The sequence below is a fragment of the Filicampus tigris genome, chromosome 1, assembly GCF_054856515.1.
Source record: "Filicampus tigris isolate MCC_2025a chromosome 1, RoL_Ftig_1.0, whole genome shotgun sequence".
NCBI lineage: Eukaryota > Metazoa > Chordata > Actinopteri > Syngnathiformes > Syngnathidae > Filicampus > Filicampus tigris.
This window is the reverse complement of record NC_141217.1, coordinates 27,441,974-27,468,058: the sequence shown is the minus strand read 5'-3', so window position 1 is coordinate 27,468,058 and position 26,085 is coordinate 27,441,974. Positions and strand designations below refer to the sequence as shown.

At 41.1% G+C, this 26,085-nt stretch overlaps 2 protein-coding genes across 11 annotated transcripts in view; one reads left to right on the top strand and one right to left on the bottom strand.

Annotated features, from left to right (window-relative positions):
- LOC147153420 (R3H domain-containing protein 1-like) overlaps nt 1-13,008 on the bottom strand; it is a 42,126-nt gene extending 29,118 nt beyond the window's left edge. Inside the window, exons 1-3 of one of the 6 annotated variants that reach the window (XR_015086664.1) lie at nt 12,565-13,008; nt 8,493-8,649; nt 3,793-3,984 (exon numbers count right to left, since the gene is read on the bottom strand). Coding sequence is in view for 5 of the 6 variants with exons in the window: in XM_086029584.1 (XP_085885710.1) it covers nt 3,793-3,945 (153 nt within the window). In the remaining variant the exon portion in view is untranslated. The remainder of the gene's footprint in view (nt 1-3,792; nt 3,985-8,492; nt 8,650-12,564) is intronic. The other 5 variants (XM_086029584.1, XM_086029547.1, XM_086029566.1 and 2 more) reach the window with 5 other exon arrangements.
- A 1,967-nt stretch (nt 13,009-14,975) lies between these two features.
- Nucleotides 14,976-26,085, top strand: part of zranb3 (zinc finger, RAN-binding domain containing 3) — an 83,506-nt gene continuing 72,396 nt past the window's right edge. Inside the window, exons 1-4 of one of the 5 annotated variants that reach the window (XM_086029501.1) lie at nt 14,976-15,271; nt 16,338-16,510; nt 25,513-25,531; nt 25,767-25,945. In XM_086029501.1, the coding sequence (XP_085885627.1) occupies nt 16,362-16,510; nt 25,513-25,531; nt 25,767-25,945 (347 nt within the window). In that variant the 5' untranslated portion in view covers nt 14,976-15,271; nt 16,338-16,361. Of the gene's footprint in view, nt 15,391-15,586; nt 15,674-15,696; nt 16,196-16,337; nt 16,511-25,512; nt 25,532-25,766; nt 25,946-26,085 lie in introns of those variants that run through there. The other 4 variants (XM_086029520.1, XM_086029510.1, XM_086029529.1 and 1 more) reach the window with 4 other exon arrangements.

Genomic DNA, 26,085 nt, shown 5'->3' with positions numbered 1-26,085 from the left:
TATCTTTCAAATGAATTAAAAAGCTGAATTTAAATTATCCTTCTAGCAAACAAAAATGCCTGAATTTAAAAATATAGTGGAAAAAAGAGCACTATTTCACTGAACAATGAAAACAAATATTTGCAAAATAATTGCCTGAATATTTATTTGACCTGGTTAATGGGACTTCAGCTCCTGAACCTCTGTACACAGCGTCTGCAAATAAGGGCTGGGAAGTCATTTTTATCTTTTACGCAGGACTGTAAGTTGCCGTCTTTTTAAGAAAAAACATTTTTTTTGTGTAAGCTTTCATATTACATTATAAATGCGACCTCCGTCTCTTTTCTTGTGTGAACGTAATTGTGCCCCTAAAGTGACCCGCACGCGCAGAAGAACAGACGGTCGTCGTCACTCACGACGTTGTGTTTATGGAAGTAAATGTGGTGTAGCGTGTCAGGGCATTTCGACAGTGGCGCGATTTGGTCAGAGGTAGAAATACAGTATTTGGGGGAAATGATGAGGCGAGGCTTTTTTGATCTCATTTCATGGAGACGTCTCTAAAGTTGACGCCACGTCATAAACGCGCGTAAAAAATGAGCCGATTGAGCCGTGGCTGAATTACTACTATCACCATAAAAGTCCACTTTATGCTCCATGTTTCAAATATGATTAAAGTAAAGTAAAGCCAATACTGTTACTCAAAACAACTGCGGAGTCGCTGCCGCACAGAGCCGCAACACCACGATGAAAGAGTTGGCGACCCCTGCATTAGGCCATAAGCAACTTGGGTCAGTGCTACACTTGGCTTTTAGCTCCATTTTGCCATCATGTCAATCAAATGCCGGACCGGGAGGACGCAGGGAAAGGCCAATAGTCGAACTAAGGTTCAGTGCCTCTGCGTTTAAAGCACTATTGCACGGCACTATGCCGATCCCATTTAAATTGTAGCAGAACCCTGCACTGTGCCTGCTAATCCTAACATGAATCTGTCCTTCTCATCTGTCCTCTAAGTATCACGGGGACAACCACTAACCACCCTCCCCCCTCTCTCTCTCTCTCTCTCTCTCTCATTGAGCTCGAGGGCCTAAAGTTGCATAAAAATTGAAATGGGACGCTGCATGTGACCTACAGCACCCCCTTTCTATATCAGGTAATATAGAAAGGGAGGGCTGGTGGGTAAGGTGGGAGAGGGCTGGGACTGCGAGTGCAGCGCTACACCAACTAATTGAGCGGCGTGGGGCCGGTGGGGAATGAACAATGCCAGCAGGAGATAAAGGAATGGAAATGGGGAAGAGGGAAAGGGCTGAAGTCAGCAAAAGTAGGGCGGCCACCAGCAGAGGATGGAGCTGCAGAGCTGGAGGCAGATGGTGGCAAAGTCACACTGCGCTCCCTTCTCTGCCTCAGTGCGCTCTCGCTCTCACACGCACGCACACACCCCCGCACACACGCGCACGCACACCCACACACACACTTCGATCATGCACCTTGCTTTTGTCCCATCCCATTTTGTCTCCACCACTCCCACAATTAACAGTTCAAGAATTTCACCTGCCCTTTCAGAGAATTTTTTTTTTTCATTTAGAACTAAAAATTTGAATAATTAATTAATTTACATTTGATTTTCATTTCAGGATGAGTATATAATGAAAGTTGGCTGGAATACTGAAGGTCAGAGAAAATTTCAGGAAGTCGGGACCACAAAGGACAAAGGCACAATGTCATTCTATCATCCATCATGTACTTTTTAGGAATTATTTTTTTTTTCTTTGCCGATTACCAAGATCGCATGGTCAAGACCGTGAATAATGAATGCATTTAAATGATCACATTGAGACCTGTACAGGAGGCGCGTGTCTATGAAGGGGAACAATTTGGTACTGATCTAAATTAGGAGGCGGTCTGCACTTGAAACGCAGAGTCAAATGGAGAAAATGCATTTGTGAGAGGAAAATGGTCTGATAACAGGTTAGTTGTTGTTGATGTTGCGACAACATGTCAACCTAATGGACGATGATTTTGTGCTGAAAAGGAGACCGATTTAATAAACGCTGTCGGCTTACCGGGGGTACGTACGCAAGCGCGTTGCAAGGGGGTACATGGAAACCTTTAATAATTGATTCCAAGTCAATACAGTCAGTCGTTTCATAAGCAAATCAATAAAATGGTATTTGTGTGCTCCAACTCGTTTCCCTGGGAAGACAATAACGTGTGACAGAGCCGTGCCAAAATCAAAACATCCGCATATCAGCTCGAGTAAGAGATCAAAACTGCTACAGTGGGACCGCGAGTGCATATTATCCTTAAGTTTTGAAACGCCTAGTTAAAGTGGACTCATTCAAAGGAGCTCCAGTTTTTTTGTGGAAACAGTTATAGAAGAGTAATAGAGAACAAAGGTAGGTTTATCATTGATTTTGATTTCAATTTTTTGTTTTAAACATATTTTAAAGGCAACACTTATTTTAATGTTTAATTTGAGTTAAAAAGAAGACAATGCCTGGGAATGACATGTTCACATTTAAGAGATGAAATAAAATGATTTTCATTTAATAATCAGTTGTGTTACGTTCCTCTTTTGGAGAATCGTCAACATGTACGAGTGAGGGGTTACTCGTGGTATGACGAAAAGATCCAGGGGTAGACAAGACAAAAAAAAAGGTTGGGAACCACTGCACTGCAGCAACAAAAGCCTTCTGAGTGACTAATGCTTAAAATGTGGAGAATAAAAACTCAAAGTGCCATGTGACGTAGGTCACTAACTTGTGTCTGGGCACAAAGCCAGATTTGTACACAGCTCCTTTTTGGAGCTCTTCTCATGAGCACAACGGATATAAGACATAATAGTGTATTCAAGTCAGTCAAATAAATCATACCATGCAAAATCCAAACTCGCTCAAACAGTTAGCTCATGTTTGCTCAAAGGAACACGACCACCTCTGTGATATAATACTAATACTTTTCTTTATTTAACTACTGTAGATAAAGTAGTTGAGAAGAGTTTCTCATTTACGATGCAATGTCACACCACCGAGCAGGAATCTCAGCTTTCTGCAACATGCACACAGCGGATGTATGAGACAGAATAGATCGTTTTGTTATTGATGCGCGAAAAGAATAAGAACCTATTTCAATTTGTAACGACAAGAAACATTCCATTTCATACCATCCTTCCATTTTTTTTAAAAAGCAAAACTATATGCAGTTTATTTACATCACTGAAATATAGATCATTACGAATGGTGTTTCAAAGAGTTTTCAGTAGTCATAGTGGAAGAAAAGAATTCAATTCAAATTCAAACCGCATTGATCATTTTTAATTGATTTAAATCGTAGGCCTCTGAATCATACTGGGGAGGTAGCAAGATTGCCACACCAATTCCAACCTCCAGTACTTCCTTAGTTGCTTTAGATATTCACTGTGGTAAGCACAACGCTAGAGCCAAGCCCGGTGCTATTATTGCAGTCAGGACTAATGGCATTTTTCAGAATATACTGTATTTTGTGACCTGAAACACCCACTTGGGAGAACCACCCGAATGCCGCAGGTGCCAGTATATCTCTCTTAGGCAGTGGGTGTTTGACGCTGACTGTTACAGAATTTTCATGCAGTCACGTGCAGAGAAACGTGAAAAAATGTTACCTAAGATATTCACTCAGCCCACTCAGTTTGTTAGGGCTGCTGACCCATCCAAAACTTACTGATTTAGCTTTTCAGACGTGGCTTGAGGATACCTCCTATCATGCTTCGTTACTAAGACAATGTAGAAGAAGCGCTGTTAGTGGAAAGCGACTACGACTCTTAATGGCCTCATTTACCTTGGCTTCCGTTGCAGTGATGCTGCCAGAGATTTCTTTGCCGCCCTCATCAGGGACTTCAGACTGGGCGCCATTATCTTTTGGAAACGCCTCGGCATCGGCAGCCCCGGAAACCCTGGTTGTTTCAAAGTCTACTTTATCAGACATTCTCATGGCAAAGTCTGACTGGCAATGTTGACAAAGAGAGAGCACCTGAAAGAAATGAATGAAGAAAAGATGGAAACCATAAGGGACAGCCCCTTTCTTCCTTTGGAAAAAGCAAAGCATTTGTAATTGATTTATTAATTCTTAACAATAATAATCCACAAAATCAAAACAAAACATAAACATTGTTAGGAAGGTGCTCGGGCTGAACACTTCATCAAATTCAAATCGACATGGAAATTACGGAGTAGAATGCAATTTTCAAATCGGAAACGCTGCATTTTCAGTAGGCTTTATTTTCTATCAATGCATATGTTTTAGTTATTTATTTTATGATTTCTAGGTAGGTTTATTGCATAACAAGGACAGCAGGTCTGCAACTAATGATTATTCTGATAATCGATTTATCGATTATTTTGCCCATTAAGCGATGAATTGGATTTTAAAAAACATGTTTTGGTTTCCATCCCTTTTTTCAAGAACTGCACATTAATTCAAATTGACAGTGCAGAAAATGCACAAACAAATTAATTATGATTCAGTTACTGCTTTGGTCTGTAAAATGCCAGAAAACAGGCAAAAAATGTTGAGCATTATTTTCCAAATCAAAAACAGATGATCGCAAATGTCTTATTTTACACAAAGACAATCAGTCTGCTTTCAAGGAGAACTGCAGAAATTAGAGATTCAGATTACTGTTGAGAAGCAGAAATTCTGAAGAATTTGGACAATTTAAAAGTTAAAATAAGATTATATTCAATGATCAGATACAATTATTGTTTAATTTGATAATCAATTAGTTGTCGATTAATCGTTGCACTTCTAAAGCTACATGATAACGTATCGTTGTTTCATGAAACGGTGAAGTGATAAAGCCATCAACTTTCTGGGCTCTACACTGCGTTATTATGCAAATGACTGATATGTATTTCTCTGATTATTATAGTCTATGCAAATGGAACTCAGCATAATTATAAAATAAAAGTCATCAACTGTTCGAGCTTTTCATCTTTTTAAACAAAACAGCATTTCTTTAAAAAAATAAAGAAATGGACCATGCACTTTCTAACCAGATGTATGACAAGACTGATATTTTAAATATGAACAAATTACGTGCATACGTGCAAAATACGAAAATAAGGAAAAACATTAGGTGCATGAATTCACTTTCCACGTTTTTTCACAAAAAACTAATTTTTTATCTGCACTCTAGTGGTGATTGATTTTATTCCAACTTAAAACTAAAGATTTTATTTTCCTCAATATTTTGGGCAGTTGGCCGCCAACTGCCCATTCCTCACATGGGGCCTCTTTGCAAGTCTTGCATCTATTAAACTTGTGAGTTTGAGGATAGCTTCTGTTTGTATTTCTTTCCTCCCAGAGCTGCTGTTTGGATTGTAGCCTAAGTCTGGCAAATAATTATTTAATTACCGTAATTCAAGACAACTCAAGTTTAATACCTGCACTAACCCCAAGTACCTCTAGGGGCACACATCGGTTTTTGATTATTGACGAAAAAAACGTCTTTAACCCATTAAGGCCTAAAACACCTGGAGATCTGGATCTCTCTAAAACCTAAGGAAAACTTTGGAATCAACCCTCTAAAACCTGAAGTTTCCCCAGAAATTCAACACCTCCAAAATAATTGCTCTCTCAGCCCCTGTAGCAGAACATAATTCCAAAAGAATTTCAGAGTTTAGACATGTGGCTTGACTAGAATTGGGATTATGCGCTGGGAATGACAGAAGCTGCCTCCATTGTATGCGACGGTAACTTGTGGCGCTCACATCTACAACGTCAAAAAGGCCCATTTCTAACTGTGCACATCTGCGAAAATACAAAAAAAAAAAAAAAAATACCTCCACCTGTACGCACGGTAAGGCCACACTTTGCACTAGACTTGCCATGTGCATAAATATAGAGCACTCTGACTTACTGTATGTTTATGCCACACTTCATTGGTAGAATTTTGCGAAGTTGTTGTAGTCAACGCTTAGATATAGCACGTCAAAGTGGTTTGTAAGTTAACAACTGTAAGTGAAGTGGATAAATAAAATGTCCTTCATGATAATTCATGGTTCATTTGTCTTTACTTTAGCATAAACCTAATCTATAAGACCAAAACATGTTTGTATAATACATCTGACATTGTGTATTGAAGTACATAGGGCTAGGCAATAATTAAATATCAATATGTATCGCGACAAACGTGATCGATATCAATAGAAAATGCCTTCGATAAAATGTTTGAGGGGAGGAAAAAAAATAAAAAATCAAAAACCAAACCCCGACCGCGGCATTGTGTGTGGGCAGCGCGCAGCCGTCTCCAAACATGAAGAAGAATCTGTTAAATCAACAAAGATGAAACAGCCAAGCCAACAAATAAGCAGCTAAACATATGACGAAGAAGTGCGCACGGCATACTTACAAGGACTGAAACTTAACTCCGTTCAAATAAATGACCAGAAGACCAGGACTAGTACTTTTGCAATAAGATGATGTTGTATTGTCAGCGCTGGGCACGTCCTCTGTCCGCAACCTGGGTATGCTTACGTCCTCATTCATAAAAACGAATGTCCAGCTCTCTGTTTTATGTATACTAACCTGATTACGTAAACACCTCTGGATGGAGACGTGGAGGAGCAGTAAAGGAGTTCGCCGTGTTTGACATGCTAGCGCAAGTGTTATGCCAAGTCCGACCCTCGGCATTGCACCCAAGTCAAAATCAGGCAAGTCACATATGAATGGACTATGTCAATAAATGAGTCTACTAAAAAAAAAAAAAAGTCCGGAAATGGTCGGTCAATTGTAATGCATGCACTGTATGAGAGTAGTGGTTCGCTACGCTTAGAGTGTATGAACATTGAATGAAGGCTAATGTAACTTTGGGTAGCATCGAACGCAAGTAAGCATTTACGATGCACTGGTGGAGGAGCAACCGAGCACATTACAATTTATTATAATGTACACAAAAACAGTTGTTTTACTAAATAGGTAAAAAACAATATTGACTGATATAAAATACTTTTTGTGAAACATTTTTCGCAATATCTATTGCCCAGCCCTACTAAGCACATTGGTTAAAAAGGTGTTTATTCAATCTTTATATTGACAAGTTTGACTTTTTCATAGTTGTGTTCTTCAACTCTTAATATCAAGTATTATATGTTAAAATAAAATAGCTAAATTCACTTTTTTCTCCGTGTCCTTATTTTCAAATGTTGATTAAAAAAAAGAAAAAAATAGATATTTATTGACCAATATGAAATATTTATAGCCTGATATAGTTTTCAGTCATATCGCCCAGCCCTAGTGATACAGATTAATTTGTTGCTTGTGGTTTGTTAAAAAAAACAAAAAACTACATGGAAGAGGACTTTGGAAAAATCATCACATTAAATCGCAATCGCAATATTGAGGGCGGAAAAAAGCGCAATTACATAATTCTTCAAAAGTGTTCAGCAGTAGGTGTGGTGGTGCTTTTAGGTGGGACTTTGTCGAAGCTCAACCTATCAGGTGAGGAGTGGTCACAGCTATTTTCTTATCTGATGGTGGTGCGACCACGCATGTAACTGACTGTTTTTGCTAAAAGTGCTAAAAAGTGACAGTGAGTTAATCCACGTCAAAGTAATTGGCTTGTAGCCCACTGTTCCTCTGCACAGCAAATGTTGTGCTGGGTCGAGGGGCGCACAAAAACACAGCTGGCAACTGCAGAGTTGGTTGCTGAATTTCAATGACCTGTCAGTTGTTTGACAAAAGCATCGCTTGCTGCTGCTTTACATTATTTTTACATTCTAAGAGAAAACATCTTAATACTCCAGAGTGTTGCACATTCCTTTGAATATTTAGTGTCTTTTACTGACATTTTGATGGGTGAAATCCCCCGAGTTGCCCTGTTCAAAGATTTGCATTACTGGACAGATATTTTGAAGAGCCAGTAAATCAGTATTCTGTCCCTCTCAGCATCATTCATTCCACCAGACACATTTTTGCCTTGGGACGGGAGTGTCAGACTTTTTGGGGTTTCAGACTGTGATGCATTTTAATGTTGATGCCTTGCTTCCTACAGCGCGGATAAATGCAGTGTGCCTCCTTTGTTTTATGGCTCATTACATCATCCTTCGTTTTTCATGAAGGAAACATTCAAGAATTAGATTGGAGGCAAATCTGTTATCTTGTATGCGATGCTGAAAAGAAAAATTGCTTTTTATGTGCTTGAAGAGAATTATGGCTCCACTAATACAGAAACGCAACTGCGGCTGAGGCACCCGGTGCAATTGCAGCGATGTGTTTGCATTCCTTCGCACAGGCTCAAGACACAAGATACAAATGATTGGATAGAAGGTTGCTCATTTCACGACATCAGCTGATTATGAGCCAAGGTGTTTCCGCAAATAATTAAATATATTTCGCACCTGCTAGTTAATAAGAATTCAAATAATCTGGAATATAAACATTGTGTGAAATATGTAAAAGCGGTACTATCTGACTTATTACTTGGTTGCTACGTACTCCTTGACTGATCTTATGAGACAAAAACCCAACAGAAGACGTACTTGGTGCGTAGCCAGTGGTGAAGGTCGTGGCAAAGGATGAGGTGGCTGGGCAAGTCAACAAGGCCTACCGATCCTGCCTGAGACTTCGTGTCCATGCCTGCTTCAGCCGCTCTGCACGGCAACCAGGGGCCCCGACACCCGCATGACCCCCGCTGACCTGCCATGGAGAGAGGCACGGGGGTTAGCCCTCTGCTGTTTTACAGGTCAGGGGTCAGTAGTGGCAGCGGTGGTCAGCAGATTTGAAACATGGTGAGCAGTGGGCTGAGTGTGTATTTTTGGTCCCCATTCGTGCCTATGCGCCATAAATAATGAACGAACGCAGAGACGGGAATGCAGCTGAGGCAACGGCAACATTAGGTATTCAGAAAGAAGCGAGGAAAGAGCATTTGTGCGCTGAAAAGCATTTGCCGTTTGGCGACACACACTCATCAAAATGCCTGCCGTGTGTTATAAAGGAGACTGCTTTCAGGCACAACTATAAGGTGGATCTAGTTGAGAAAAGATGATTGACAATAGTACAGAAAACGTCTATTGTACAGTGAATGGCCTTCATATTAAATAGAACTACAGTAGTATTTTTTTTTGTACACATTTGTAATTTACTCATGTCCCAGCTTCTAGAATGTGTCATGAATGCTCATGTTAAGTGGTTGCAACGACTCGGTTTCCAAATGAGGCAGATAAACATCAGCTTACTCGATGCTCGACATTTCTCATCGCATCCCAACATCTTTCCCTTTCTCTAATCTCCATCGCGCTGAATGGGTGTGGCGCGGTGCCAAGGCTGGCACCTAATGGTGCCAAGGGATGGCTGCTGCTCCGAACACGGTCTTTTGTTTCACCCTCCCCCTTTCAGAGCCCCAAAAGGTCAAGTGGAATCCCTGCTAACTCTATAATCTTCCTTCACATGACGCCGTTGCCGTCAGCAGTGTGAGACAATAATGGGCGGCAGCTAAGGATGAAATGGTTTACGCTTTACCAGTCAAGTGCTAAAATTTCACTCCACTATTATTACCGTTTCAAATTTTAACTATCGTTCCAATCTAGCTTCTCTGAGTAGTAGTAGTAGCAGCAATCTTTTTGGTTCTCCCACACAGTGTGCGACGTTAGAGCATATGAAGGAAAATGACACAAACCCTAAGAGAAGATAAAAACAACAAAGACGGCAAAACGCATATTACGGTGTGAGGAAACATGGCGAAACAGCTGCCCGGCTTCCCGCAGCATGTTTTCACTTAATAAAGGACTTGGGGAGAAGTGTGGGAGTTTTTTAATATGAGCGTAAAATTTATTCAAGATACTTTCTGTGTATACAAAGAATGAAAGGAAAGCCACTGCAGGGAGACATTGTCGATAAGATGTCAAATCTTTTCTGAATGCTGAATTTTTTTTAGGATCTTATAAAGTTAATTTCTGTTGCTGCCATTACCAATTCCCAATGTCATTGTGAATTGCGTTACTGACTTTTTTTTTTTTTTATTCAAAATAAAAATCGCAGCGCTTGAGGCACATGTATCAGTATTTTTTTTTGTTTCAATTTCAAAATATTCCAAACATATAACATAAAGATATTACTGATTACCGTGAGGATTTTGGTCACTATAATCTGATGGGAAATCTTCATACTGTGTCATCTATAGTGGCAGCAATGCACTCCAAGGCCCTTTGGTACACCCATTTACACAAAACGCGTTTTTTGTTATTCAAGAGAACATGTCGCTGCAAATTAGACCTGACACACGAGGTAAAAGCTGCTCTAACATCAATGCAGCTCAGCCAGGCTGCGGACGCTCCAGGAGAGCGGACACTTGCAGCCGCAGTGTAGGCAGTTTTACCTTCACAACCGCAAACAGACATTTTTATTAATTGTACGCAGGCTGTCAGAAATATGAGCAAATGCCGCTATATTTGATTGGTATGCCACAGTTTGCGTGCAGCGTTGAAACTGCATTTCATTGGTGAAATGTATCCTTTTGCACGTCCGCGGGCAACGTGCCGTCACTGACAGGGAGTGGTTCGCTGGTATTACAATCACAAAAGAGCACAACAACCCTAAAGTGGCTCCCTCCGGCGTCATTCAGTGTCACCTCGCCTCTTCACAACACATAAAATTGCCATAATAACAGCCTCACACACAATGCACAGATTCGTATGAGCTAAAATTGATCACGTTTCAATCAGAAAACACAGGAGTTCATAGCTAAATAGCCAAAGACACTCAGATATTTTTTGGAATGGACTCATCATGCAAGCATGTCATTTTTTTTTCCCCTCTAAAGAAACAAGCAGAACAATGTCATATGGGTGGCCGAGTTGATCACACTCCAGGCTCTTAGCGGACAACTCTCACGGATAATTGTGTAGACAGCAGGATAATGAGACATTTATGTGAGAGACATAAGAGGCTGCAAGTGATGACACGCGCGGGAGCCTGGTGGTGGAGGTGGACGTAGTCACATTTTGACAGTTATTTTCCTTCCTCTTCACATCAGCGCACACACCTGCCTCTCACCAATTCTGACCGTTCACTCCCACACCTACACTGTGTTATGCGTGGGGCAGGGCAACTGCCTGGGCTAAAACCAGCTCGAGTGTAGGATAAGGACCCTCAATTCCATCCTCCAAGTTCAACTCTGCCTGCAGCTCAAATGTGGAGAGAGGGCGAAGACGAGTCAGACACTGAGCGAAAAATGGATGAGTCCTCACGTTGAGGGGAAAAAAACATTGGCTAATAATAATTTGCATATAAAAAAGAAAGGTGGAGAAACATCAGCAAAGAGCTCTGACTGTCCAATACAACATTGTGAAATAAAAGCACCAACACAAAGACTAAGATGAAGCTCTGTGGGTGAAAGGTTATCAGCTTTTCATTTTCTAGTTGCGCAAAAAAAAAAAAAAAAAAAGCACAAATATCCCACAAAAATGACATTTTTATTTTAAGAAAGAAATCAAATGCAGCCAATTAGCCATATATCGAGGTGGTACAAGCGATTTGCACGCGACATGCCAAATGCCACTTTCTATTTGGCACAGCACACACAACCTGGCTAATAAAATAAAACACCCAATAAACAGCTAATTAGGATACTAATGCAGCTTTACACTCATGGCACTGCAACAAAATAGATTTTTGTCTTTCGCTCGGCTGAGTAACTAATCTACCATTTCCTAGCTATTTCTTCTAATTGCAAAGCCAGGAAAGCATTGACAGGGGAGCTGGAGAGCCATTAGTGTAAAGCCAATGAAATGATAGCACTTTCATCCCCTGCTTCCCTTAATTTCAGGGCAACGAAGCCCATGTCATCCTAAGGAACTGCCAGCAAACGGACGGTTAAATTAACTGAAAAAGAATAAACGAACCGCTAATTGCGTGGCGTGCGCTGCCTCCAGGTTGCATATGGTGATGCGAGCGCAGGACGCTGCGGTAGAGGAGCAGGCAGGCAGCATTAATAAATTACATTTGCAGCAGAGCATGTAGGTAATCCATTACCAGTCCCTGAGGAGAACTTCTTGGGAATATCAATCTGGGTAATTAAAGGAGACACAATAAAACTGAGAAAACTCACATGCAAGTCTTGCAGTTTGTCTCAACGTGAGAACTTAAGTTAAAAAGTCTGCCGTAGTCATTAAAAGTCCATTTGCACCTGCAGGACAACAGAGGCTGGCTGAAAAATAAGGAAGAGTCAAACCTCTTACTGGCTCATGTGTCATGAAAACCCCAGCACGGGTAACTCTTGAGGAGACTGGCAGCACTGTACCATGCACATGTAACATACCAAATCTCACTTTAACAACCCAAGGGAAAGATGGCACACTTGCTCAGCGACCTACAGCACAGCCATCACAAAAGCAAAGACATATTTATAGACACAAATCTTTTCTGCTTGACACTGACTTGGATTGGCAAATGAATGAACCAGACCTTAAGTATGCGCATTAAACAATAGAGGAAAACAGACTAAATCAACAAGGATAAAAAAGAAGCACATTGGTAAAAAAATAAAAATAAAAAAAATGTATCAATTAGCGTAGCGCAAGACAATATTGAGAGACCGGAAGCTGCAGGACCTACCTGCCCTCCATCCCCAACGCAACTCAGCTCTTTAGCTTCCATTGTGTACAGGAGGCAATATTTGCTGGACAAGAGGCTGGAGTCGCCGCCCAGCTCGCACCTGCAGCAGCTGCCGGCTGCCTCCTGCACACTCGCGCGAAAGAGTGAGCGTGTGAGATGGGGAGAAGGGGGTCTAAAAGAAGAGGCTGATGGGGAGTGGGTGTCACAAAGAGGGAGGGGTGGATGCTGCGCAAGCACAAGTCTACCTGCCACAACCCATCAAGCCAGCCAGCCTTGGAGACAGCGCCAAATCAACAGCTGGCTCCCGTGTGATGTCAGAGCCCAAACAGCCAGTCACAGCGGCCGAGGCCGGCCGGCGCTACGGAGGGCTGTATGAACCAAAGTCAGCGCCTAAATGGGTCTCTTCATTAGCTACTCTGCTTTAGGATGGAGGCGGGGGAGGCGGAGAGGAGGAAAGGGCATGCGGGGACATGGAATGGATACAATGAGATGGAAGGAGGGAGGAAGGAGGCATAGACGGAGAGAGGGAGAGGGAGAGGGAGAGAGAGGGAAGCAAACCTGCATCGAAGGAGAGCAGGAGGTTGGCAAGCAGAGAGGAGAAGAGGAGAGCGGACAGTAACGACACGACTGCGGCCTGCTAGGTGCTCAAACACCAGGTGGAGAGTCGATGGGGAGGCGCTGGCTGCTGAGAGGCCGAGCTGTTCACTGGGCGAGTGTCCCAATAAAGCTGGCACCCTGCTTCTCACACAAGTCCACCAGGCTACGGCTAATCCTACTTGACTCAGAGAACCTGAAGTACCGCCCAGCACACAGGCTGAAAGAAGACATTCTGTAAAGAAAAGCAATCTACTTGAAGCAAATTACAAGCTTAATGGATCTGCTGAAAACTATTTTCGGCCTGTACATAATGAGACCAGACCACTGACCTCTTCTGTTTCATCAAAAGTGCCTTTAATGACTTAGGCGCATTTGATTGGGAAAATAATTTGGGCCTCGGAGTATTAATTTCATTAAAATATCTAATATTGTGAGAAGATGGAGAGGAAAAGGTTAAAACCATCCTCACCAAGCACTTTCATCAGTAAGTGAAGTCACTAGCGTGCCCTGCGCAACAGCCAATGTCTAGACTGCGATTTTGTGATTGTTTCTGAACATTTATCAGACATTTAACAACAAACACAGTGGGCGGTGAAGTTCCCACTGTCACTTAGCAACTAGCATCAGGCTGTGACAACCAATCCTTCGTTCGAGCCTTCTCCGACAAATGTATTATTGTGCTTCCTTTATCCTATGGAAAGGTCACTGATTAAACAATAACAATTTATGGATTGACATCTGAATTATTTAATAGCCTGCTGGACCAAATAATACAGGAAAGAAAGATTTCCCCCTGGAAGGTGATTAATTATTTAGTGACTGAGTCACATCTTTTTGACAGAAAGACACAACATCCTCAGCCTGAATATTGGACAACAGCAGCTCCAAAACCACCCTTAATCTGTGCTAGTAACATTGAATTAGGCCATTACCACACAACCATTCACATATTTATGATGATGCATATTTTACCATTTTTAACCTTGGATGGCAGACGAAAGAACAAAACACAATGTCTCTAGAGGGAACTTATTAATACACAGAAAACAACTTTTTATTTTTGAATTTCCAGTGGAATAATACAAGTATGTACCAATCTAGTTGCACCAGGCTATGCTGCTTGTTGAAAATGACGCCACTGTATCAGTACGCTCAGTCATACATGAGGCAATCCTTCCATGTTGTAACTTTAATCTCTGTACATTTCGACCATGAGGCAATAATTGCCTGCGTTAATGCATCTCAATGACTGGGCCACTGATTAGACAACCCCAATGATTTATTCGCAATATTATCTTATGACAAGAAAATCAAAATGAAGGCTTTGCCACAAAATTTGTCAACAACATTAGACATTAGAATTCTCTTGCAGATGACACTCGGTCAATAAAAGGGAGAGTTCTCTCATTCAACCCTAAACATTGCAGTTATGACTTGAAGAATTGCAAGGATGAATTGAATTATTCCTAGACATTTGCGATGCAATCTTGCTCTTTTTATGTTTTTCGTCCATGTAAACACGTCGCACATACACTACAACTTCACAACCATTTACCAAACATTGAAAAAACTGGGAAATGCAAATGAATAACAATTAACATGCGTGGTAAAATGCAAATTTTGATGTAAGACGAACAGGCCGAAAAGTTCTTTATTTCAGTGTAATTAAACAAGTGCATCTTGCTTGATTCAATGGATGCCGACCGGCAGCTAACCTGGTTGCTTATCTTATAAATCTATTTGCTTTGGGGCCATGTTCTCTCCAGTCAAATAACAAGACACGATGTGAGAAGTGACGTGAATTCGGGGCTAAGCTACCTGCCAGTGTTGAGCGCTAACACCGGCCTGGCCGGCTGGGAGCTGTCAGACACACGCGTACACACACTCGCGAGACTGCTGTTTGCAGCTGCTTCCAGCTGCTAGCTACAAAGTGCGACACGACTCGCCTTGCTTCCGTAAAGCTAACAAGCTAGCTTACAACTTGTGTGAGGGTATCGAGTGTTGCCTTACCACTTGGCTTCACAATTGCTACGCAGCCGTTGACGTGCCCTAGCGTTGGGACACGCTGTTAGCACCCAAGTGTACATAAATAGCCATGGGACGACGTCAGGTAACGGACAGCAACCATCCCAGCAAGCAAGCTGCTCGGGAGCGTTGGCTACTGGGTTACTCACTCCCGACGTGAGGGCGTTGAAAATATGTTACGGCTCGCCGTCTTCCGGTGTTAGAGTACGACAACATACAATCATTTGTGTTCAGAAAGGTCTCGTTTAAATAGGTGTAAATGATTTCTACTGTTAATGTTTTCTCCTTGGGTGTATTTCGTGCGTGTGGCTACAGTGAATCACATGTAAAAGAAAGTTGACTGACTTGTTAATGTGACTTAGACAGTGGTAATGGACGTAAATCGAGTGCACCTCCATATTTTGCCGGAATATGCCCTCCCATGTTGCAGTTCAATCTACTTTTTTCCTAAACAGTTTTCGTTTTTTGCGTTCTGCTTTCATATCCGGTAGGGGAAAACATATACGCAAGCCAAAATGACGACAGGGATCTTATCTAGTTGCACTGACCAAAACTATGACGTACATGATGCGATAAGTACCACATCGTACCATGATTAAAAGCTATGGTGAATTCGACCTGTCAGATTCCCGTTTTGGGGCGGAGTGTAACTTAATTTACATTATTGTATGCTTACTGCAAAGCTATTTAATGATGTTGTCGGCTGTTGATACTGCAGTGTTATTTAGCTGGTTTAATTACTAGCCAATTGGACCCAACTTCTGGTTTCTATTGTTCATTCTATGCAAAACTCTAATAGCATTATACATTAGCTTGTTTGGCTATGCTGGTGTTAATTTGATTATTTAATTAACATAACGGTGGTGTCCAATGTACATATATATTTGGTAAATGTAATATTTTTGCAATATAAGGTGTTGAAAATGACTTGCTGTCTTTGATTATGCAATGTTAATGGTTGAACAAATCTGGTGTTCTTGGGGTCTCCTGAAAACTGATGATTTATGAGGTACGATCAGGATCCCGCCATATCTCCCATTAGCCTAATCAATTTATAAAACAGCAATTGTTATCAAACATTGTCTTTATTGTAATTTTGAGGGGTTTCAAGTGTTTACAGGTCAATGTTTTTGTTTACATTTGAAATTCAGATCTAAGCTACTGGTGAGGACATAATGCCTGTGGATGGTAGTGGCCTGCCATCGCCCTCTCACTGTGACGCAAGATGGTCACAGCAGATGTCAGGCCTCCCTCACAAGCTCCTGCAGCGCTTGATGCCTTTCCAACGGGAAGGAGTGCGATTTGCCCTATCTAAGAATGGAAGGTAAGCAGTGCGCCAGTCAGTGATATCATCCCATTTCTCTTATTTGCCGAAAATATAAGTCAATGCAATCTTGTACCTCATTTGACCACTATCACTTGGACAGGTAAGCACAAAACAAGACTGATATTATGTACAGCTATGGATATAAATGTTTTGAACATCGCAACTGGCACAATCATGAGCAGTGCAGAAAATTGATGACTGTGACCATATTATTAGCCTTGCAATGCATTGTATTTACAATGTAGTAAAACAACAGGTTGTGGTATTTAAGGTGAATGTTTAGGGGACGTTTCCTTATTTACTCGGTATCTTCATACAATCTGTGTTACAATAACAACGTTAAGGATAATAAAGACTTTGGCTTTTGAACCGGAGGCTCATGGCTCAAGACCCGACTAGATGTTAGAAGGGTGCTTGTCTGCTGTCTGGCTAATATTGGGGTGCTCTTGAGCAAGGCATCGATCCCCAGTCCCTGCGCACACACCCTCTAACCCGAGCTCAAGAAGTGCAGCACTCTTTGCGAGCCCCTTCATCCTGGCATTTCTCCTTGCATATGCCTACATGTGTGTGATCTGTTTGTCAGTGTGGCCTGTAATAGATCAGTATAATGACAGGAAATGATAAGTATTGTACCCATTTCAGCAAAAATTGGAAACAGAAGCCAGATGTTGGTATTGTTACAAGGAGCCTGAAGAAAATTAGGTATTCACAAAACAAGTCAAAAGGAATATGAAAACATATCTGTATACACAACATTTGGAAGTAGGACTGGGCGATAATTTGATCACTTGATCAATATCAATACAAAATTATAAATTGTTCAATTTAAAAAAAGAAACTTCGACCCCAGCATTCTGCGTGCTGTAAGCAGAGGCTACAGTATGCCTTTAGATTTGTGCCACAATTACAAGCACATAAGAGGAAATATTGAGCACAAAAGTGTTTTTTGAGCGCAGCCGAGTTGCTTCCCAGGTCCCCCCCCCCCCCCCGAAGAAGAAGCCACTGGAACCAACGAAGAAGTGCGCGCACGCCTGTGCATGCGTGTGACGTACAGACACCGAACAAAAGTGTGGCTTAGTTTTGTTCAAATAAATGACCAGTCGCCTCAGTACAACTAATGCAATAAGATTATATTGTGCAAACTAACACGTCCGGATGGATACATGGAGTAAAAGTCAAGGAGTTCCCTGTATTTCTCGTCTATCTATCATTAAGGTGTTTTTAGCTAGCTCAGATGCTTAGCATCGCCATGATCTCAGAGTCAAATAAAACAAAAACATGTCCTTTTGCAATAATAACCCACAAACCAGTTGACCTAAGATGGTTTGTTTATCAACTGTAATGCATTCGCTCCAAGTCATGACACTTACATTGTATGAACAACGAATGAAGGTTCATGTAACAAAGAGTATAGCATCTTCCTCTGCATAGTTAACTTTTATTATGTCTTAAATACATTTCTTTTTTTCTTATTTTAATTGGTAAAAATAAATAAAAATTCAACATATCTTTATATCAACTGCTGTAGAGGCGAGGCCAGTGCTTTAAGCGACCGTAATATCCTGCCGGAAGGTTGTAATTTATGCACATTATTACCGTGGGGTTGACAAGTGAAAGTCTGAGAGAAATTTGACAGTTGAAAACGTGGCCCTTTTATTTTGCTCTCCTTCTTTTTTCATCAATAAACTTCAACGTTTCCAGTAGTTGAACGAGCAAATACACACACACCAACCTGTTGCCTTCACAGCATAGTTTCCTCTTCCGGTCGGAACACTCCCTGAGGCATGGGAAAATTCCTACTTCTCATCAATTAACCCAAAAACAAGAAAAGCACTGTGCAACACTACACATACATGCACGCGCACACACACACATAATCTGCTCCCACAACTGCTATCAAATCCAATGTCTTTTCAGCCATATCACCCAGCCCTATTTGGAAACTAATTTAGTAAAGGTGGAATTTTCTTAAGCATTTTTTCCTTGTCTAAAGAAAGCTTCCTGGCTTCTCTCAAGAATTGGCTGCGTGAGTATACCAGGATTTGACCAAATCCTAACCCGTCCAGTTGATGCATGCTCGGGTTCTCAGGGAGGTCAACACCAGGGCAGCCAATCTGAGCAGCTGTGATGTGGTGGCCATATTGATTCAGGAACACGAAAAGGCGCTGCTTATGCGCACGGGCAGGTCAGAAGTCAATTGACTTTTGCTGCATTATGTGAACAGCGCTGTCAAATGACATCAGTGTGACAGCGAGAACTGTTTGGGTTGCTTCTGGAGGACAAGCAGAAGTGATTTACATGCAGTAATTACAGTTATTAGGGGGCGGCATGGCTCAGTGGGAGAGTGGTCGTCTCCCAACACAGAGGTTGTGGGTTTGATCCCTTTTGACCAAGTCGAAGTGTCGTTAAGCAAGATACCGAACCCCCAGTTGCTCCTGATGCTGCGCCATCAGTAAGTGAACACAAACTTAGTGTGAAGCACTTTGAGGGCCTTAATAGGTGGAAAATCACTATAAAAGTGCAAGATCATTCACCATTAATTCCGTTGGAATGTTATTGTATTATTATGAATGTCATAGCTATAGTCCATGTATTTGCTAATTTTGTGATGAAAACCTATAAAGAGTTTCAGTAATAAAAAACAATGACATAAAACGAAACATCTGAGATTGACCAATACACATTTTGAATTGTTCAATAGGTGTAAAATTTAGAGCTTAAAAAAAGAATAGAAATTAGTTTATTTTGAGAGTGAAAGCAACTGTCATTGATTTGGTGGATTTGCCCATATAATATACTGTATTTAGAAATATATATAATAACATATACAAGTTTAGGTACCGTATATACATATACAAATGTATGTACCATATATACATGTCTATGTACATTTAATACGATATATATAGTCGCTGTCCTATGAAAAACACGTCAATTTTTTCAGAGAATTTTTAAGTGAATGGTGTTTCCATGTTACAGACATCGCATTAACGTGAAAATTAAGTAGCAATGCCCACCTCTGTGAATATATGTATTAGGGATGTGCGCGACTAGTCGTTTAACCGTCTACGATTTATTAAACGTTTTGTATTTTACTAGTCGGTTAAACGCGGCATTAAGTATCACGCATCTTGTTCCACATGCCTCTGCCTCGGCCTCTGTAAACATTCTGAGCACCAAGAGAGAGAACTGCTCCCCCCCCCCCCTAAAAAATAGTATATTTTTTGAGTAAGCGTTCATATTACCGGTACATTAAAAATGCGATCTCCGTCTTGTCTGCTGTATGAACACATGCGTCGTCAAAGTGGCCCGCCTGCGTAGAAGAAGAGACGAAGTCACACCCGACGTGTTTGCGGAAGTAAATGTGGTCCACCGTGTCGGGGCATTCAAGCGATTAGGTAGCAGGTAGAAATAAATACAGTATTTGGGGGAAATTGTGGGGCGACGCTTTCATATCTCATTTCATGGAGACATCACTAACGATGACGTCACGTCATAACTGTGCGTAAAAAAATCAATCTATCTGAGCCGTGGCTGAATTAGACTGGGAGTGGCTAGACTGGGAGTCGGTACCATTACTCATTACATTATTCATAATAAATGACATGCATTGCATTGGAAATTGTATCAGAAATGTATTTCTCTTTCAATTGTTCACCTTGATTCAGTCAGTTGTTGTTACATCAATAGAATTTAAATCAACAAACTGTCCTGAATGTTTGGGCTAAAATAGCCCCTAAATACACAAAACATTTGCATTTTAAACTTTGAATTCAATATGTATTAAAATTCAAGTTTTCTTCCTCATAGACTAGTCGCAAATAAAATTTGCGACTAGTCGGCGGGCAATTTAGTCGAAATTCCCATCCCTAATATGTATATACACTGTACATCACGGGTGTCCAAATATTTTCCTCTGAGGGCACATACCCTAAAATAAAAGGATGCAAGGGATTTTTTTTTTAAAACTTTTATCAAGCACAAAAATAAATCGAGCAATCAATTACATATTGTTTGTATATTGCTGTATTTTTTTTGCTAAAACAACAAAGTCTTTTTACAGGGGATTTACAAGATTTTGAGTCAGTCATTGACGCTTTTAACCGACCAGAAAATATCTGCCCCTGAACAGCCCTAGAATCGCATCTCCACATTCAGAACCAAAACAGATGAGCATTTTTAAAGCAATTACTTGTATTGCAATGAACCAACACTCAATTATTTTTTTAACAAAATTACATGACATTCATATTGTAATGTATTCCCTTTGAATGACCCCTTGCTGACGTATTTTTCAACACAACTCCTCACTTACGGAGCTACAACATCAATATGCATCGATGTAGTAGAGTAAATCCAAACCGAACACCAAATATCTAATGTCTTTGTGAATACCATGTACTGTATATACCGGGCAATGCAGAGCTAATCCCACCACACACTGATAGCACTACCTCCCTCCCCTGTCCTGCTCTGCCCTAATCTGTCCTGTCCCGTCCTGTCTTCTGCCACCTTGTGCCATTGGTTAGTTGTTGCGTCCCTTCCTCACAGGGTCTACCTTCCCTGCACAGATAAGGATGCAACTCCTATGTAATGTTATAGTAGTCATACTTTATGCCATATTATTCTGCTATACTCTGTTGTTGTTTTTTTCATTTGTGTTCTGTTTTCTCCTTTCTCTTTGTACTCTCATAAACCCGTTCTCGCTGGCTGCTTTTCCAATAAATATCACAGTACAAACAACCACAGAGGGAGTATTTCAAATTCCAAACTTCCGGTTTTAAAATTTATACATACACCATTCTGTATGACAATGCAGAAGAACAGGACAGACAAAAAAAAAAAAAAAAGATAATTAGGATATTTGCATACATCCATTGTCTACATTTCACATTTTCGGCTTATTCTTATTATGGTCACGGCTGACCTTGGAACCTATTCAAGCTTTGGGCAAGTGGCGTTATGCACCCTAGCCTTGTTGCTAGCCAATCACAAGGCACATAGAGACAAACAAACATTAACACATGCACACCAATGAACAATTTAGAGCATGGGTCACCAACGTGGTGCCCGCGGGCAGAGCTGTCAAACGATTTCACGTTCATTATTCAATTAGAAGTATAGATATCGGGATTTAATAGTAGAAGTTCAAGTATCAACTTCAGCTTTTTACTAAAGGAAAGTGAAAACGTAATAGCTTAGAAACTACTTAAAATTAAAGTAAAACTAATCCAAGGAGAAAAAAATGCATTGTGAGGCGGAAGTCATGTCGAACATTTTCTTTTCAATATGTGCCCTTGTACCCTAAAAACTACTCCACTAAAATATAGATATCCCAAATTTCTGCTTTAGTAAGTTAACACAGTATTTTTACTTTATTACTTGACACCTCTTGCTGCGGGCACTAGGTAGATTCTGAATGGTTGCTTGCCTGTATGTGTCCTGTGATTGACTGGTGACCAGTCCAGGATGTTCCCTGCCTCGAGCCTAAAGCTTTGATCGAACCCCAGCTCACGCATGACACCCAATGAGTACAGGACAGGTGTCAAAGAAAATGGATGGATGGACTAAAGTACCTAACATGCATATTTTTGGAATATGGGAGGATGCCAAAGTACCCAGAAAAAGCCACCCATTGAATGAGTTTGACAGTAATATACGCATGTTAACTCGGCCTTTCCATGTTACATTTTCATTGCGTTTAACGTTGGATGGCGACACAGCTTCTGACCTCCTTTGTGAGAGATTTTGAAAATAATAATTTAAAAGAATCCATGTAGTTATATCAAGAACACACCATCTCCAAACAAAGCACTTTTGTTGAAAACTTAACATCAATAGGTCAATATTCAAGTCATATTGTCTTATGTTGTAGTTCTAGCACAAGATCCGAAATGAAATTCATTGGTCAGATGTTCTACATCATCTCAGAGATATTTTCACCTACCAATTAGAACACAAGTGCTGACTTGGTGGATTTCTCTGAGTTTCTGGGAAATTTGGGGTGTCACTATACCTGAAATGGAATTAGATGAGGCAGACTGTCAGGGAAAAAAATGAAATAGCAGCCCTTTATTACCTCCTGTAAGACACTGAACATCATTGATGTCAGATGTCTTAGTATGTGGGAGGATTCGTGGGCAGATTTTTATTTTAAATCTCACAATCATGTCTTTTTACATTCCTAGCATCATGAGTACCGAACCAAAACATCAAATGTTGCTGCAATTCATATGCTGATACAGCATGCTGCATGGGCAGTGTAGGAGGGAGTTTTTTTTTTAATGGATTTAGATGACGGATATTATGGGGAAGTTATGGCACAGTACAACAATAAAATCCCATCAAATGTGGCTAGATGTGTTGTTTGCAAAGTGGGCCTATAATCAGTAATGCTGAAACACATATTTTACCCAGCGCGCACTTGGTCAGCACTTGAGTGTGGCTACCTAGATATTGGAGGGAAAACATGTCAATTTGAAGTAAAAGTGCATCCATGAAGAACTCTTTGTCACTTCCATTAAGATACTGACAGTGATGTTGCATGTGCTTGCCTTTCCTGGTGTGAGCTGTCCAAAATATTACTCCAAGTGACAGCCTGTGCTTTTATCGAATGAGGTCTGCTGCACTCATGCAAGAGGGGATCGATAAATAGACTTTGTTCCTTCACAACTCTGTGCTGGTTACAGTGTATTACTTAGTTTTCTGTGCGAATGTTTTCCTCTGCATTTGTACTCATGCACAAGCACCACCACCACTAAATATGACGTACTGTGATTGAGATGATGCTAAGCAAACCTTCAGTAAAAAGAGAATAAAAAGATCTAAATGAGTCATTGAACATAAAGTATCTTAGCTTTGATCCTCACTTCAAGCAACTGATGTTTTTTAAAAGCACTATTTGAGGTGAAGTGATTCATATACCTGTAAGTTCTTTTTACATACTGTAATAGGCATTACAGGGAACAAGGATTATGATTATAATTAAAGTCATCCAAGGCCATAACGTCTGAGTCTAGTCACAAAACACCCACACACTGTGAAATATATTATTTTATTGTAGTCATATTCAATTTACATCTAAAGGCTGACAGGTTTTTTTTGTTTTTTCAAGCATGCCTGAAAGGTAATATGTCTTGCTATTTTACCAAACTCAAAATACCCCTGACAATCCTAGCTTCATAATTGCAATTCCTCCGTTTTCTCTTTGGATTCAAAGAAACAAAACCTTGAAATAATGTCAAACTCAGCACACGGTTGCTCTCTTCAATAAATGCGGGGATTTTGCTGTTCTCGGTGCCACATACATTCTAAAATGAGCATAGATGTGCTTTATTGAATTGTGATTTTGTGTATTTGTATACTCTGCATCAAAATGCCCGTGGAGGTAAATGTCTTGCCGTCCTTCTTTGCTAGATACAGTGAAGCTTTTCTCAATTTTGTTTTGATCTCCACTTCATTCGCAGTAGACGGCAAAATTACACTCTGAACCCCTAATGTGTGTGGAAGCCCACTGGGTCAAACCTTGGACCTTGTCCAGCCACTGAGCAGCTTTTCACTTTCCAAGTGCTCCGCACATTCAGAACCTCAACACGGCTAAAAGATTGGGGGTAGTCGCAAGACCATGCAACATATCACTGTGCAGAGGTCAAAGCCATCAATCGGTTGCAAACAGCCTGGGAGCCAATGCGAGCCATTTCCTGACATTTTGGGGTTTGTGGGTTCCTGAGATAACATTAGAAAGATGCAGTGACGGGGATCGTGCTGTCGTCAAGCAACAGCACTGCAGCATCCTCGTGGTCTCAAACCGTCAAGACGACACTCAGGTTATTTAAAGGAGGATGATTAATGTGTTGGGAAATGGCAAACACCTGCCCCAGCCACGCACCCTCCCCGCTGTGTGTGTCTGTGCGTGTGGTATGTGCACGCACACACATAAATATGTTCATTTAAATCTGTTCACACTTTTGTGCACACCTCCTGTTCCTGATCGCATGCGTGTGTGAATGTGTGTGCGCACGTGTGTGGACAATGCGCTGACTGAGCCGGTGTGCTGGCAATTAGAAAAACCACCAGTGGCAAGGTGCACATTAATCATGTTCCGCAGCTGAAAGAGAGAAATGGGGCGGAGATAGGGAGAAGGGGGAGAAGTGAAGGGGAGGGAAGAAGAATAATGAGAGAGCATGTCTGAGGAACTCAGCTGTTCTGTTGCTCTGTTTGGACTGACAGAATACTGGGAGGCATTCATGATTATGAAAGGTCATTACAATAGAACCAAAACCACTTGGGCACAGATGATCTGCTTGCTCAACAGAATGTGCTGAAATGTTCATTGTTTCATTGTTGTGCTTTATGCTTCAGACGTTATTTAAAGTGGGCTTCTACCACAACAAAGCAATGTCATGGTGGATGTTTTACGAGTTTAGCTTTACTTTGCTTTTTTGCAAAGTGACATTTAAGTTGCCGGATTTACTTGACTTTTCACTGTCCAGCCATTCAATCCCAGCAATTTTTTTCTTTTTTCAAATGTTAGGGTCAAACAGGGTCTTAAAATGTCTGGCAGTGAATGAGTTAACTGGTATATTTACATGCCGCGGACCAAAGTGGCACCTAGAGCAACTGAAAAAACTGGGAAGAAAATAAAACGGTGGTTGCCACTTTTCACCTTAAGTAGTTTTCACTCCAAAAGCGGAGTTGTAAATCAGAGGTCACAGATTGTTGGATGAGAGGCCCTGGCACACCATCTCTAGTCTAGTTGAGATCAATGATGTTTGATGGAGCACTTACATTTTTTTACTTGAAACTCACCCATGCATGCCTTTTTGTGAAAGTTGCAAAGTGGGGACAAACATCATATATCCATTGTTTGTTGAATTGTTTCAGTTACTTTTGGTCAAGTGGCCAGGTGTATATAAGCCTAAACATGTTTCAGTAAAACAGCAGAATTTCAGGTTTTACTGTCCTTCTTATCGAGGTTTCTGTTTTCTTTTGTTTTACAGATGTATGATCGCTGATGAGGTAAGTACACACAAACCTGGCTCAGGAAATCTATTTTCCAACCTTCCAAATGAATTTGTCATCTTAGTGCTGCACTGCCACTTGCCTAATCGTTTTTGACAGAAGAATCATTCTTAGACCTTATTACACTTGGGCCTCATACCAGCTCAGCCGTCATATACAATTTGCTGAATAGCTGGTGCAAAATTGACTTGTTTTTCTCCCACTTCACCATGTGCTGATTTGGCTGGCCCAGATGGGTCTTGGCAAGACGGTGCAAGCCATTGCGGTGGCATACGCTTTCAGGAAGGAGTGGCCCCTCCTCGTGGTGGTGCCTTCATCACTCAAATACCCCTGGATTGAGGAACTGGAGCGCTGGATCCCCGAGCTGCAGCCTGGCGACATCAACCTGGTGGAGAACAAGAGTGACACCATGTAGGTCATCCTAACCCTCCAAAAACCCACTCCCTTTGGTGGCATTTACACTTGGAATACAGGACGTGTATTTTTTGGCCATGTGGCAACAGCTGGAAAAACCATAAACCTATCAATAAAAATACCATTGCACATGGTGA